The following is a 16,776-nucleotide window of genomic DNA, read 5'->3' as shown; positions in this document are numbered from 1 at the left end:
GATGCATGATTTTAGGGAGTCCTAAGCTAGGTTTCTGTGTTTGTTAGTTAGTTTAAATAAAGAGATGAGAATAATTTGTTATCCACCATCTATGGTATAGTTTTGAATTCCTGTATTATTTAGGATTTACCTTTAATATTTATCCCTAAAATAAAGGAGTTATGTGACAGATTTATTGCTATCATCTCCTCTAAATCCGATGTATGTTTTTAGAAATCAAGAGAGAAATCTGGGGGATTTTCCCTCATTTTTCTTAAAAATATAATGGATATCTTAAGTTACAATATATATAGATGCTCTAGAAGGCTCATAATCTGAAATTCTAGGATTACTAGAATGTTTGAATGAGTTGGAGAAAACCAAATCTCCTCTTCCATCTGGGTATTGAACGATTTGTTCAATCCTCTCAGATCTTTGTTCAATGGCTGGAATAGCATTGGTGAAATGCCATGAATCTGGAAACTCAACTTCATTTCATAGGATTTTCTTAGGGATGATGAAGTTGGACTTATGGACTGAGTCTGACTAAAAGAGAATAGTTTCTCCCTTAAGGCAGGTGCATAATGCTCCAGAACCAATGCTTGTGGTCATACTCTTATAGGCAAATCTGGTGATGATGGAAACATGATTATTTTCTTCCTTAAACTTAAATCCATAGGTCTTAACATGGAGGACAACCGAATCTAGGATGTGGGCATCTCTTAATCTTACAATGAAGTTAGGGTAACACTAAAAGTAAACAAGACCATCATTCAATCCTGCCTGGACTGCTCCAATAATAGAATCTCGGTATTCAAGAGTTTGAGATTAACAAAGATCTCTTAAGACAAGACTTCTATTTAGAAGCCAATAAGGAGAAAAGAGATTAGTTCTTTAGTAAGGTCCCAAAGGTCTTTAGAACCATCTACCAGGAAGAATTTTACACATAGAAAAGAACAGAGAAATGTTAAGTATTGACACTGGTTTTCACTCTTCAAACAAGAGGAATATCTAGAGTACCCTGGTAGGTGTATCAACAACACATCCACAAAAACGAAGATATGGTAAACTATTGACGACACTGTCATAGGATCCATTCACCCTCCAGAAGCTAAGATAAACAAGAATGTTAATGGTACTATAATAAGAGCTTCAACATTTAAGATTAAGCTAGAGGATAAAGGAACTGCTAGCACAGTAGATGTTAAGAAAATTATGGAACAAAACAACTACACTAATAAGTTAAAAAGTAAAAGATAGCTTAATTGTCCCAGAAACATCTCGGCCGTCCCATAGGAGAATTAATGCTATAGATGAGGAAATTAGTTCTGAAGCAGAGGCTGATGAACTAATAAAGATTTTTAATGAATCTTAAGATCAAGGAGTTTTAAGGATTTTCCATAACCAAGAAACCCCTAAGACTAGAAATATTCACCCTAAGCCAACCTTTCCTGATATGCAGTATGAGGAAAGATACCGGTACACTCAAGCTTCTTACACTAGTGGTACCATTTATGAATGGAATATGGATGGTATGTCTGAGTACAACATACTCACTAAGCTTCAAGAGATGATTATGGTTAGCACAACCTATAAGTTAAACAATAGACTGTTAGATCATGTTGTAGCTCAGACACTTGTTGCTAGGTTTACAGGCTAGCTAAAAGGATGGTGGGATAACTATCTCATATAAGATGGTAAGAATGCTATCCTAAAATCCTATAGGATAAATGCAAGCAATGAAGTTGTTAAGGATGAAGAAGGACAAGATATAGAGGATGTAGTGACTACTTTAATCTTTTCAATATCAAAACACTTCATAGGAGATCCATAAAAAATTAAGGATAAAATTACAAATCTCTTAACCAACCTTAAGTGTCCCAAGCTTCATGACTTTAGGTGGTACAAAGACTTGTTCCTAACTAAAGTCATGCTAAGATCAGACTGTAACCAGTCTTTTTGGAAAGAAAAATTTATCTTAGGTTTACCTAGACTTTTCTTTGAAAATATTAGGATTAAGATAATGGAACAATTCAATGGACAAATCCCTTATGATAAGTTGACATATGGAGAAATCATAAGCATAGTAACCGTAGAAGGAATAAGCCTGTGTAATGACTTTAAGCTTAAGCAACAGATGTAATCTGAACAAAAGATCTACAAGAATGAGTTTGACACATTCTGTAGCTAGTTTGGATTTAGTCAAAAGGAAACCAAGCCCCTTTCTAAGTAGCATAAGAAAAAGCAAGTAGCAAGAAAGCCCAATAGGGAAAACTTTTATCATAACAAGAGAGGAACTCATGGAAAATGTAGGATGAATGAAACCAAGGGATCAAGACGCATCCAAAGGAGAATGAACAAGGAATCCTAGAAGAAGATAGAAACCCCTTCACAATCTAACCCAGTTTGTTTTAGGTGTGGTAAGGTAGGCTACTATAAGAAAGATTGTAAGGTTAAGAAGAAAATTAATGACTTAAACATTTTAGAAGATTTAACAGATTTGCTCTGTGATGTAATGTTAAACTCCTCAGAATTTGAATCAAGGACTGGTTCAAATAATGATGGTGATATTAATCAACTTCTAGACACTGATGAAGACAATTCGAGTCAAACATCTAGTGATCAAGAAGAATGCATTAAGGGTAGTTGTGGTTGCCATCCTAAGACTATAAATGTCATAAGCCAAGAACAAGAATTGGTTTTAGATGTTTAAAGAAAGGTAGAAGATGGAATTGTTAAGCAAGAACTTTATGAAGTCTGTAAGCCAAAAATTAAGAAGACAGTAAGTACTTATAACCTAAATGAAGTCTTGATAAGATTTAATCAAAATTCTTTTAAAAATATAACCATTAAGGATCTTCAGGAAGAAACAAGACAGTATAAGAAAGAAATCAAGGATTTAAGACAATTCAGAAGTTTAGGTTTAACAGACCTCCAAGACCAAATCAACAAGATTGTTGTTAACCAAGGAAACCTTGAAGAGGTTCCAAAATCTTCACAAGTCAATGATGAAGTGACAGATTCATACTTGAATACTGTTAGCAAGGTTATTTTCCAAAATGGGAAGTCTCCCTAACTATAGTAATCAAGGATAAGTTTGTCCTTAATACCATTGCTTTGATTGAATTAGAAGCAACTTTGAATTGCCTCCAAGAAGGTTTAGTCCCAACCTAGTTTTATGAGAAAAATAAGCAAGTGCTTTCAGGAGCCAATGCCACAAGACTTATGATTGATTACAAATTGTCCAATGCACACATTTGTAACCAAGATATATGCATTAAACAAACCTTCATTCTAGTTAGAGACTTGAAGGAAAAGGTTCTTCATTCTATTACCTGCTCAGCATATTATTTCTTTACATTACCGGAACAAAAGGTCGACCCTTCTATCTTGTAATCTTGATCTTACGGACCTTTGTGCTAAATCCATTAAGAAGCATATCAAGTTCTGGAGAGCCAGAATTATCAGCTGAGACTTTGAGGCTTTTCCCAAGGGTATGTGTCATCTTATTGCAACAGATTCCTTTCATCAAATCTTCTACAGCAAGAGGATTGATCCTCTCTTGATCAAGTCCATCACAGAGGATACTAAGTTAATTGATTAACATTGAAAGGATTATCTTCTCCCTTGATTTTCATTCAAGACAAAGTCGTTTAAGCATACTGTCAGCATTGGGATTCTCCACTGATAGCTTTAATAGCTACAATAATAGAATCTTGGTAATCAAGATGTCTATTATCCCTTAAACACATGACAATTGAGGTGTTTAGACCTATTCTTGTCAAAAGCTTAGTTTCTACTTGAATCATACCAAAGTGTATTAAGTTTTAGCCTTTCTTATGTTTCTCTATGGATTTACTATCCAAGAGTCTTATTGCTTGATCATCTTGTTCTAGGTTGATGGTTTACTCAAGTGTCTTAATGGTGTAGTCTGAGAAAAACTTAAAGGTTCCTTTTTTGTAAATTTCTTAACTAGATACCTTGGGTGTCGTATGGTATCAGAGCCACGGGAAGGGAAATTTGGTTTGTTTTAAGATTTTAATCTATCCTAAGAAGTAGCAATTTGCCTAGAGGCAATCCTAGGTTGTGCCCGTTGTTAGCCAAGGTCAAGCATGTTTAGGGCAAGGTTTTTGGGTGGTTACTCACTTAGGTTTGTCAATTTGCTATTAGGCTCTAGATTAATACCTTAAAATGAGTGCAATTTTCATAACCATGTTTAAGAAATCCATCGATTCTCAAGAAGTTGTAGTCAACAGTGAAAAGATTAATTATCCTAAGACCTAAAATGAAATTAGTATATGTATATATATATATATATATATATATATATAGAGAGAGAGAGAGAGAGAGAGAGAGAGAGAGAAAGAGAGAGAGTGTAACAACTCACTCCCAACCGTGTAAATATTATCCACTTCGGGTCCAATGGGCTCTCATAACTTTAAATTTACAACGTTAAGAGGAGTTTATACTTATATATCCTTAAGAACTTTTTCTCCTATTTGATGTGGGACATTACAATAGATGCGATTTAAAGTTGTGATAGATTCTTGAGCTTAGAGCGGACAATATCTATATGGTTGGGAGCGAGTTGTTACAAATGGTATCAGAGCTAGCTTTCGATCCTAGGACCTATAAGTTATCAGAGCCCTTTGTAAAAATTGTGATGTCTCACATTGGATAGAGGAAAATGGTATCAAAGTTGATCTCCAACCTTAATGTGGGGGTTTGTTTGACCCTGTGAGGGGTGTTTGTTTGTTTGGACACGTAATCCTATGGGACATAGTGAGATTGTTTTATTTTTTTGGGGGGGGAGACAGTTGATTTTTATGTCCCACATTGGATAGGGGAAAAAATTCTTAAGGCTAAACTCCTTTTAATCTTATAGATGTGTTTTAAGTCATGAGGGTCCTCCTGGGTTTAGAGCGAATAATATCTATACAGTCGGGAGTGGGTTGTTATAGAGAGAGAGAGAGAGAGATGTTGAATGACCAATACCTTGTACCATTAAAAAATCATTCCTCAAGTTCTCAACTTCTGCCAACAATTATAAAAATCCTTTGTTCTATTGAACTCGTGAAGTGAATCTAGAAAATTGTTTTTTCTTTTTTAGATCTAATCTTGTAATAAACCATTCTCTAAACAGTTTCATGTAAAATATTGTGGATTTGCATTGTTATTAATTTTATATTTTCTTCTAAGTTAATAAGTTAATTATTTCTCGTTAATTTCATGCAATGTGAAAGTTTGCATACAAAGGAGGGAATATAAAAAGATATGTTGTTTAATACCTAATAAATGCTTTAAATGGATATTAAGCTGATTGTACTATGTTGTATTTGAAGATTGAGGTGAATACATGAAAGATATTAGATCAATGGATGCCCTGTATATGTTCACCATTCTGCATTTTGTATACACTATGGACCATGTAGTTGTTATGCTTGCATTTCATTGACAATATCCTAACTGATGCACTAATGTTTTTATTAACACTTTCAAAAGTTGAAATGAAAATTTCGACATTTTACCACTAATTTCCCTTGTTTCTCTACAATAAGAAAATTTTCCACTCTACTTTTTTCAACTTGATATTGCATGTTTTCTTGACCATAATATCTTCATTTATTGTTGTTTAATTCTTTGCTCCTTCCCTTTTCATCACTTGATTGACTACCAATATGTTATAAGATTTATTGTACTTGAAGTGGAGGTGGAAATTCACTTCTATTTATGCTTGCTTTTTGCTTGTTAGGTATCATTCTTATAGGTGAGATAGGTGGCACTGCAGAGGAGGATGCTGCCGCTCTAATAAAGGTGACTAGTGTTGAGATTTAAAATTAACATTGTGAAATTGAGGTAGAAACTTAAGATAATCTGGCATAACACTTGCAGTCTATTGCACATTGGAAAGAGTGGGCTGCATTTCATTGTTTGGCTGGGATATATGTTTAAGAAAATGCTGACATTCTTAATTTATAACATGTGGCATGTTTTGCATGTAGAGCAATCATGTAATATGCAGTCAAGTAACAATTCAAATTAGAGGTGTGCAAGTTCTGTCTGGTGATTTTTAATCTGGAATATTTGGTCCAATAGGTTGAAATTTATTCTGCAGCCTAATGCTTAGTTCAGTGTGGTTTATCAGTTGATTAGTCTAGAATCCTAATTTATTTAATTTGGTGCAGCTGATAATTTGATCCATAGTAGTCTTGTATTCTTTGGCAGATATGTACTGGCCTTTTGTATATAATTTTCTTGCCTTTCTCTCTGTGGCACATGAGAATCAGGAGGATAATGTTGAAATCCTGTGCTGTTTGCATAATATTTTATAGTATTTTCCCATCATTTATGTTGAAAGTGTTATGTTGTGTGGTTTAATAGGATTCAGGATTTAAATCTCAAATCTTATGATCTGTGGGAAAAATCTAAGATTTTCTTATTGAGAGCAGCACATGCATAAAATTCGAATCATCTGGCATAAGATATGACTAGTGACAAGAGTTGAGTTTGGTCCAAAAGGAATGTGTTTGCAATAAAGGTCCCATTTTCAGATTTGGGGAAAAAAATAATCTTAATCTATAGGACAGAGAGGTTGATGTTATAGGTGCCACTTTACTCTTCCTTGTAATTTTCTGCCATACAATGAAAAAGTGAAAGATGGTAGCCTTTTTATGTGTTGAGTTGAAGTCATTATCCTTGTTAATTTTTTCATGTTTTTTCCTTCAATAACAAATGAAGAGCTTAAAAACTTTGATCTTAATTAGCTTTTCATTTGTTCAAAAAAGCCTAAAATTAGTATCCGGTTAGTTTAATTAGATTTAAAACTGAAAAAGTTAATGATATTTTCCTTTTAATTTGAAAGTTAAAAGACAAATATCATTAGCTTTTTCAATTTTAAATCTAAATAAGCGAAAAAGGATAAAAAAATTTAGAGTTATTTTATTTTATTTTTATTTTATGAAAAGCTAATCTGGATAACATTTTTAGTCTTCTTGAAAGAAACATGAAAAAGATTAAAAAAGGATAATGTTTTTAACTTAAAATAGAAAAAGTTATCATGGTTAGATTGAAATAGAAATCATTTTTAAAAAAAAAATGGGAGAGAGAGAGCGAGAGAGAGAGAGCGAGCGCGACAGCGTGCGAGCTCGTGAGGCCGGAAAAAGGAAAGATGACGCCGGCGAGGGAGATGAAGATAAGGATGGGTCCCGAAGAAGGCGAAAGGGGAGCAGGTTTGCAGTAGAGTCTAAGGTGTTTGAGCTAGAACTGTTAGAGAGAAGAGGAAAATCCCAAATATTGATAGAGGAAAGCAAAGGGGGAGTCTCGTCTTGGGTTAGAATGGGAGTGGAGAGTTTAGGGTTCTTTTTGGAGGGCTTAAACTTCTGTATAAGGGACGAGAAGGAAGATAAATGGGTGAAGGAATGGAAGGAAAAGGGGAGATCCTTCTCCCTGTTGCGAAGTGCAAACAAAGCGGGTTGCTTCCTCCGGCTAGGGGTAACTGATTTGGAACGAAAACAATATTGTATCTTCATCCCAAAAGGCAGAGGAGGAAAAAAGGGATGGATTGAAATGGCGGAAAATTTACAGACTCTGTGTAGGTCGCTGGATAGGAGGAACAATACGCAAAAAGAAAGGGTAGGGGGAAACATGGATGTGAAGAGAACGTTTGCGGAAGTGGTGAGAAGACCGATTTGCAGAGTTGCAGTGAAGGTGAGAAGGGAGGATACTATAGGACTGTTACAGAAATTGGGTCATTGTGCTGTGGCGAGATGGGAGGATAGGTCAGGGGGAAAAGATGACCTAGCGAAGGTGGGGCAAATCTGGGCAAAGTTGTGGAATCTCAAGGGTAATTTAGGGCTGGCTAAGCTGGATAAGGAAAGAGTGTTGCTGGAGTTTGAAAAATTGGAGGAGGCCAGACGCGTCGTTTCCTGTGGGAATCACACGATGGAAGGAAACCAGGTACGGCTGGAACACTGGAGTCCAAAGAGCGGATGTCGGACAGAGGAGGAAGAGAGAAATGAAGCTTGGGTGAGGATAGTTGGGCTTCCAATCTCGCTCTGGAATCCAGAAATATTGAAGAAAGTGGGGGACGAATGTGGAGGGTTCATTGCAGTCGATGAACAGACGAAGCTGATGGGTGAACTCCAATGGGCCAGAATCTTGGTGCGACTGAGAGGAGATTTTAGACCAAGCATTCTGGAAATTGAAGCGGAGGAGGAGATTTACGTGGTGTCGTTATGGTGGGAATGCTGGCCGGTGATAAAGAGAAAGCGCAAAATCGAAGATAGCTGTCGGAGCAGGGAGGTTAGGGGTGAGGAGATGACACGCGCGGGGCAGCGCGTGAGGACGGAGAGGGTGAGCGTGAGGCCCGAGGTGCAGAACCCATCAGATGATGGGATGGACGTGCAGGGGGAGGGGCCGGGTCGGGTCGAGGGCTGCCCAGATCTAAACCCGACATCAAGGACTTGGGCCTCAAATGGAAAGCTTCACTTTTTAAACTCATGTGTGGGCCCAAAGTTGAGCGGGCCCATGGACTTGAAAATGAAAGGGGTGGCTGTAAGTGAGCCTGATCCAGATACAGGCACGCCACTAAGAAAGGAAGTTGTGGGCTGCTACACTAAAGGCCCAGCTTTGCCTTTAACCAGCCCGTCAGACGCAGGCCCAAGTGGGACAAAGGGCTGCTCCCAACAGTCCGATCCTGGTGGTAATCAAAGGGAGAGCCCAAACTCGCCAGTAGCCCAAGAGGAGATAGGCTCCCTGCTGCAGTGCCTTATCCCCAGACACCTTCATGCACCAGAACCATTCGTTGCGATGGAGTCTGAAGACACAAGGAAGATTCAAGGTGGGGTCAGGCTGACAGAGACTGATAGGGCGCTCGAAGAGGAAGTAATGAGGTATGGAATGGGGCGTAGCTCTTGGGGGAAAAGGGACTTAGGGGATTCTCATCTCAATTCTTTTAATTTTGATCGGACTCCGGAGGGGGAGTCTTTCGATCATTCTGGGGATCTGGGTGAGGCAAGTCGGGCTGATAACTCAATGTGGATTACTGTGTATGAGGCAAGTAATGAAAGGATGAGTGGCTGCAAGGAAGTGGGACTACCCAAAAGCAGTAGTGATAAAGGTAGGGGAATGAATGGGGATGGGGACATATATGATGTTCAAATTGAAAGAGAGGAATTGGAGGACAAATGGGAAGAGAGTGGCTTGGCGAGGTTCAGCCAGTTCCTGGGATTCCCCACGGAGGGGTTGGAGAAGGAAATACTGAATTTTTTGACCAAGATCAGAAAAAGAAGGGAGAAAATTCATAGCAAAGAGCTATTGGAAAAGTCTAAATTTGAAAGAGAGCTAAGAAGGCTGGAGTGCTCAGTAAATTATGAGGGGGGGATGAAACAGAAAGGCTCGGTTCAGGGCAAAGGGCGTCAAATTGTGATTGTCCAATGAAGGTGAAAATTTTGAGCTGGAATGTAAGGGGAGCTAATGATAGCTCCAAAAGAAAAGTGATTAAGACTTTTATAAGAAATCAGAGGGTGGACTTAATTTGTATTCAGGAAACAAAAATGCAAGCTATGACGGATAGTATAGCAAGAAGTCTAGGTTCTGGGAGATTCCTTGATTGGAAAGCTGTGGATGCGGAGGGGGCTTCGGGAGGAATTTTTATATGTTGGGATAAGAGGACTTTGGACATTATAGATTGGGAGAAGGGTCAGTTCACGTTATCTTGCAGATTCCGTAATGTTGAAAATGGGAATGTCTGGGTGTTTACGGGAGTTTATGGCCCGTTTGCTAAAGTGGAAAGGGATGCGTTATGGGAAGAATTTGGGGCAATTAGAGGGCTGTGGGAAGAGCCTTGGTGTGTAGGGGGGGATTTTAACATTACTTTGTTTCCAAGGGAAAGGAGTAGCAAAAGGAGAATTAGCTCAGCAATGAGGAAATTTGCTGAAATTGTGAATGAGCTTGGGCTGGTGGATCTTCCTCTTCAGGGGGGAGAATGTACTTGGAATGGGGGCCAAAATAATTAGACCTGGGCACGTTTGGACAGATTCCTAGTGACTCCTTGCTGGATAGATCAGTTCAGTGGGATTAATCAATGTAGACTGCCCCGTCCGACTTCAGATCATTTTCCAATAATGTTAGTGGGGGGTGGGATAAGACGTGGGCCGACTCCATTTAGATTTGAAAACATGTGGCTTAAGGCTGAAGGCTTTAAAGAGTTGGTGCGCAGCTGGTGGCAAGAAATTGATGTAAGGGGCAGTGCTAGTTACAAGTTGGCTACCAAGATGAAGGAAATAAAAAGAAGCTGAAAGTCTGGAATAGGGAAGTCTTCGGTAAGCTGGAGAGTAATAAATCTGAGGCCTTGCAGCAGGTGGAATTCTGGGATAGGGAGGAGGAGGAGAGAGTTTTGACTGTGGAGGAAACAGAGCTGAAGAAAGCGGCTAAAGAAAATTACAGAAAATGGGTGATAATGGAGGAAACTCACTGGAGACAGCTCTCAAGGGAAATATGGCTAAAGGAGGGGGATAGAAACACGGGGTTTTTTCATCGTATGGCAAGTGCTCATCGTAGAAATAATTCTCTGGAGAGAATTAAGATCAATGGGGAATTGTTACTAGAGGAGCAGGAAATTAGGGAAGGAATTGCTAAGGCGTTTAAAAATTTTCTATCAGAAGATTCGGGGTGGAAGGCGGATATTGGGAGAATTCAGCTTGAGCAGAGCAGCCATCAAGAGGCTGAAAACCTGGAGAGGCCCTTTTCAGAGGAAGAAATTCATGCGTCCCTGATGGAGATGAATGGGGACAAAGCCCCTGGCCCGGATGGTTTTACTCTGGCCTTTTGGCAAAGCTGTTGGGAGTTTGTCAAGGAGGAGATCCTAGAAATGTTCAAGGAATTCTACGAATATGGTTCTTTCCTAAAGAGCCTTAATAATACCTTCTTGGTGTTGATCCCCAAGAAAAGTGGGGCCGAGGACCTAGGAGACTTTAGACCCATTAGTCTCCTGGGGGGGTTGTACAAGTTATTGGCTAAAGTCCTAGCTAACAGACTGAAGACAGTGGTTGGAAAGGTGGTATCTACTTCCCAGAATGCCTTTGTGAGGGGAAGACAAATCCTTGATGCCTCCTTAATTGCAAATGAAGTGATAGACTCGTGGCAGAAACGAGAAGAAAAGGGTCTAATATGTAAGCTGGACATAGAAAAAGCCTATGATAGTATCAACTGGAAGTTTCTGTTGAAGGTGTTGCAAAAAATGGGCTTTGGGCCAAAGTGGGTGGGGTGGATGTGGAGTTGCTTATCTTCAGCCAAATTTTCAGTGTTGGTTAATGGTGTGCCTGCAGGATTCTTTCCCAGCACTAAAGGTCTTAGACAAGGAGACCCCCTGTCTCCTTATCTCTTTGTTATGGGGATGGAAGTGTTAGATGTCCTTATTAGGAGAGCTGTGGAGGGGGGCTTCTTATCAGGGTGTAATATAAGGAGTGGCAGGGAAACCTCTCTGATTATCTCTCATTTGTTCTTTGCTGACGATACAATTATATTCTGTGAGCCAAGAAAGGAACATTTAACTCACTTAAGTTGGATTTTATTCTGGTTTGAAGCGGCGTCAGGCCTAAGGATTAATCTAGCCAAGAGTGAAATCATTCCAGTTGGAGAAGTGGTGGAGATGGAGGAGTTGGCTGTTGAGCTAGGCTGCAGGGTGGGGTCCTTACCTTCTCAGTACCTGGGTCTTCCCTTAGGGGCTCCTAATAAAGCGCCCTATTTGTGGGATGGGGTGGAAGAGAGAGTCAGGAGGAGACTAGCTCTTTGGAAACGACAATATATCTCTAAAGGGGGGAGAGTTACTCTAATAAAGAGTACTTTGGCTAGCATGCCAATCTACCAAATGTCCATTTTCAGAATGCCCAAGATTGTTGCTAGAAGGCTTGAGAAAGTGCAAAGGGATTTCTTGTGGGGAGGGGAAAATTCACTTGGTCAATTGGGAGGTGGTTTGCACAGACAAGGACAAAGGTGGGCTAGGCCTTAGGAAGCTAGCCATGTTGAACAAAGCTTTGCTTGGTAAGTGGATATGGAGATTTGCTTGTGACAAAGAGAATCTTTGGAAACAAGTGATCAAGGTGAAGTATGGGCAGGAGGAGTTTGGGTGGAGGCCAAAGAAGGCTAATGGGGCAGTGGGTGTAGGGGTTTGGAAAGAGATTTGGAAAGAATCAGAGTGGTGCTGGAATAACATGACTTTCAGAGTAGGGAAGGGCAACAAGATCAGATTTTGGACAGATGTGTGGTGTACAGAGTCAGCGCTGTCTCATTGTTTCCCTCATCTCTTTGGTATGACGGTGCAAAGGAATGCAACGGTTGAGGAAATGTGGGATCAAAATTCGGGGCAAGGAAACTGGAATCTAAACTTTGTGAGGGATTTCAATGATTGGGAGATGGAGTTGGTTGGGGATTTCCTGTATATTTTGAGGGGTCACAAGCCCTCTCTGGAGGAAGATGCAGTTCTGTGGAGGAAAGGAAAAAGAGGTCAGTTCAGGGTCAAGGAAGCGTATAGCTTGCTGGTGAGGTCTGCTGATACAGATTTTCCTTCTAGGAGAATTTGGGTGGCACGGGTGCCTACTAAAGCTGCTTTTTTTGCGTGGGAGGCGACTTGGGGGAAGGTGCTCACTTTGGATAGACTCCAAAAAAGAGGGCTTCAACTTCCAAATCGTTGCTTCCTATGTGGTTGTGAGGAGGAAAGTGTAAATCATATCCTTATTCATTGTACAGTGGTTAGAGCTCTATGGGATACTGTTTTTGGTTTAGTTGATGTGAAATGGGTTTTCCCAGAAAGTGTAAAGGAGGTCTTAGCTAGCTGGAGGGGCTCGTTTGTGGGAAAGAAAAGGAAAAAGATTTGGGACGCCATTCCGTTGTGTATTTTTTGGACGGTGTGGAAGGAGAGGAATAGATTAGCTTTTAGGGGAGGTGTGTTGAATGTGCAGAAGTTAAAGAATTTTTTTGTTTGTAATCTTTGGAGTTGGGCCAAATTGTATGTAGGTGAGGAGGCGTTCTCCCTTATAGGTTTCCTGGAGTGGATAGCCTCCAATTAAAGGGAGGTGATTCTTTTGTTCTTGTTGTTGTTTTTTTGAGGCCTTAGCTGCCTTGTATACTCCCTGTATACCTTGTGGCGTTGTGCCTTTTGAATGAATATCCTTTACTTATCAAAAAAAAAAAAATGGTTAGTTTTTTTTTTTTATTTTGGTTCAAAAAATGGAAAAAAAATGGAGAGTGACATGGCACTTGCCACATTGTCCAATACTCTCCTACATGTACACAACACAGTAGTTGGGACTATTTTCCCCCCCAAATGTTAAAGTTGGACTTTTTTGTCTAGGCTTTGTACTTTGGGCCCAAACTCACATGAATTAAATCCTAGTCTCCCTCCCTCCATACCCAGTCTTGCAGGAAATCCCACGTAAATATTGTAAGTTATGCCAGTGTACAATATATATCTATATCAAGGATAATGCTAACACTCAACCAATAATTGTAGAATATTAAAATAAATATTGGAAACTGATAGGAATTGCCTGCCTTCCCTCTCCACTCTTGCAGGAAATTCCTTGTACAGTGCAAGTCATCCCATAGTACAAATATATTTGTATGTCAAGGACAATGTTAGTACTCAACTATTGATTATTAACTTTCATTAAGTAAAAGCTCAACTTTGTCCTTGATTCCCCATAATTGTGTTATGATCATGCGTATTGCATTTTTGGCTGACAACACATGCACACACAAAATAAAAGCATATACATGACAGTTTAAGATAGGTCCATTAAGGGGGCAGCCTAAAATCACCAGATTGAAAGGTAGCCTAGGTGCTAACTGAGGTAATATGTAGTTAAATATTGTTTGTGTTTCTATGGTCTCAGTTTTCAGCAAAAGTTGGGAGAGTGGTGATATACTGAGACAGCCTCCTCTCCTTTCTTCCTCTCCCAATACATCGGTGGTTTTATGCATGTTAAAGACATCGCTTAAAGTCTATTTAAGTGTTTTCCATTTTAATAGATGTACAATTCCTACACAATTTGATGGTATGTTAACTATGAAATGTAAGAAACTTCTCCCAATCTACAGTTAGCATGTGGAGAACTGCTCAGCATGGTGCCTTGGCCCCTTTGCCTGGCCCTTTTTTAAAACTTACAAAAGAGTTAATCTATATTCATTTTCACTCTTTTAAATGCTTTATTTCTGTCTCTTCTACACATACCAGACTCACATAAATAAAAATGTATTAGCAAATACTCACATTTATATCTGCATCATAGCACTTAATTTGGGTTAGTTATGGTATTTGATACTCCATGTCTATTTAGGAATGCATCACATGTGTCAATGTCTAAAAATCATCACTTGAAAGAATAATTTGGTAGTTGGTACGTGTAACCACTGGGTATTTCAACATTACAAGTCCATTCAAAATTAAGGCTATACAAAGTTTTCTGTGCATTTTTATTTCTCCACAGTATCTATTTGTTCCCTCTTTGTTGGAGGTAGTGATTTTTGTGAGAAATGAAACAGGAAAGTGGGACCGAAAAGCCTGTTGTTGCTTTTATTGCTGGACTGACTGCCCCACCTGGCCGACGTATGGGTCATGCTGGAGGTATTACATCGCTATTAAATTTACAATTTAATGTTTTGACACTATTATTGCTATTTTTGTTATTTTTTGTTTAATGAATATACTTTTACAGTACATTGATTCTGGGTCCATGCTTTAGATGATATAACGGTGCCAGTTTAAGTCCATGGTTCACTTCGTTTTTCTCCATAAATGTGGTAAATTTTTAAGCAACCTAATCAAGTTCACTAGTATCATGGGTAAGATTGAGATGAAAACCAGACTTGTTTCAGACACCAAGATTTTACTGTTTCTTCATGTGGACATGGTAGGATTTCCCTCCCCACCCTTCTCCAAGTTGTGTGCACCTCTGTGTGCCAAACTGGAAAATTTTAGAAATGGTCTTAGTGAGAGTATACATTTTTTATGTACTTTTAATTCCAAAGGTTGATGTATTCTTGTAGAATTTAAAAATGTTGGTTGGTTAACCATGGAGTTCAGTTGAACCTTAAAATATCTAATCCTCCATGAGCTGTCAATTGGGTTGGCTGAGCCTAAAGTGTTTTGCCTCATTGAATATATCCATTGTGGACTCTAGTTTCTTTTACCATTATAAGGATAGTGGATGTTTTTCTCATGGTTATTTGAGTTCTCTATGGGCTAGTTGATATTGCCTGCTAGAATTTTCTTAGCGATTGAGGTTGTTCAGAAGTTATGCTTTTGCTCTAAATTTGGAATAGGATTGCAAGCCAAGCTGAGCCCAGTTGTGGGGTCTTCAAGCTGATGTTGATTAAAAGTTGTCAGTTGACTTTAGCTAGAGCCAAAATGAAGCTTGAGCTGCATGCTAAAGCTTAGAGGTGAATGCAACAATGTGGAACGCAAAAAAATGGAATGTTGGATTGACCATGTCCATGGTGGAGAGTGGCTGATAAATTGAGGAGAAAAGGAATTTGTATGCCGCCAGGAATGGAGGAGATTATTTGGAGGCACAATTTATATGCTGTTAGCTAAAAGAGGAGGGGGGTTGGTTTGAGGGGTTAACTCTTTACTTTGTGTCTTCTTGCTTTGGCTCAGTTTGATGTTACTACAGCTTTTGGAAAAATAAATTTTAGCTGTGCTAAAAGAAAAATCAGCTGTAAGGAAAAACAGTTGATGTTTAGTAAATTATAGTTTCAAATTGTCAGATATCTTAGGCGATTGTCATGGGCTTAGTGGTTGATGTTTGAGAATTATTCATGCATGAATCAAATCATATCTTCTTGAAAGGTTACTAATGAATGTTGAATTTATGGACACAATAATCTTCTCATCTTTATATTCAAACCCTTGCATTTTTTTCTTTTTAAAAGTGGCAATGAATGATTTGATGAAATTACTACTTTTATTTTGTTTTTTGACCTATATTATACTTGCAGCTATAGTATCAGGGGGAAAGGGTACAGCTCAAGACAAAATCAAGACTTTGAGAGATGTTGGGGCAACCGTGGTTGAGTCTCCAGCAAAAATTGGCGTTGCCATGCTTGACGTCTTTAAACAGAGGGGCCTTGTGAGTTAGTTTCCGCCTAATATCTTTAATGCTTCTTTTTTCCGTTCTCATTTTCTTCTCAAAGTTGATAAATGCCTCAGCCAATCTTTTAGAGGCAGTTGAACTCATCTTTGGCATTCAATGGTAGAAATATTTTCGGTGTTCTCCATGCTTGACCTGGAAAAATGTCCGGGAAGATTCTTTTTCAGTCTTTTCCATCACATGGTGATTTGCATGTTTCATTGAAATTCTTGGTTATTGAAGTTTCAATGTTTCATGTCGCCTTAACACGTAAATCAAAACTTTTGTACTAGATGCTTTATTTTAAATAGTTTGCAACTGAAGATATAGGATCCATTTAATGATTTTCTTTGAGCTCTTGGTTACAATGGTGACTGCCATTTTCATTTAAGGGTGATGTTAAATACACCCATAAGCACAAAATACACTCTCCCACCCCCTCAAAATTCTAATCCCACCTCCCATTTTCCTCTCTTTTCTTCTTCTTCTTCTTCTTCTTCTTCTTCTTCTTTTCTTTTTATTTATTTAATTTGGAGAGTATTGTTGTAGAAATCTCCAAGACTTGTATCCTAGGTTTAATGGAGAATCTTGCAAGCATTTCATGCCCACAATTTTAAGTTGGTCGTTGTCAAACTTCGATATGATGTTTTTACCCGAAAGAAAATTCTAT

At 38.7% G+C, this 16,776-nt stretch overlaps 1 protein-coding gene across 1 annotated transcript in view; it reads left to right on the top strand.

The window, feature by feature from the left end:
* Positions 1–16,494, top strand: part of LOC117923605 (succinate--CoA ligase [ADP-forming] subunit alpha-1, mitochondrial-like) — a 35,929-nt gene extending 19,435 nt beyond the window's left edge. Inside the window, exons 5-7 of the mRNA XM_034841980.1 lie at positions 5,732–5,793; positions 14,521–14,602; positions 15,976–16,494. Of these exons, the coding sequence (XP_034697871.1) occupies positions 5,732–5,793; positions 14,521–14,602; positions 15,976–16,115 (284 nt within the window). The 3' untranslated portion in view covers positions 16,116–16,494. The remainder of the gene's footprint in view (positions 1–5,731; positions 5,794–14,520; positions 14,603–15,975) is intronic.
* Positions 16,495–16,776: the final 282 nt, after the last annotated feature.

Source organism: Vitis riparia, chromosome 10 (assembly GCF_004353265.1).
Source record: "Vitis riparia cultivar Riparia Gloire de Montpellier isolate 1030 chromosome 10, EGFV_Vit.rip_1.0, whole genome shotgun sequence".
In the NCBI taxonomy this organism is placed as follows: Eukaryota; Viridiplantae; Streptophyta; class Magnoliopsida; order Vitales; family Vitaceae; genus Vitis; species Vitis riparia.
This window is presented reverse-complemented; position numbering and strand designations above follow the sequence as displayed.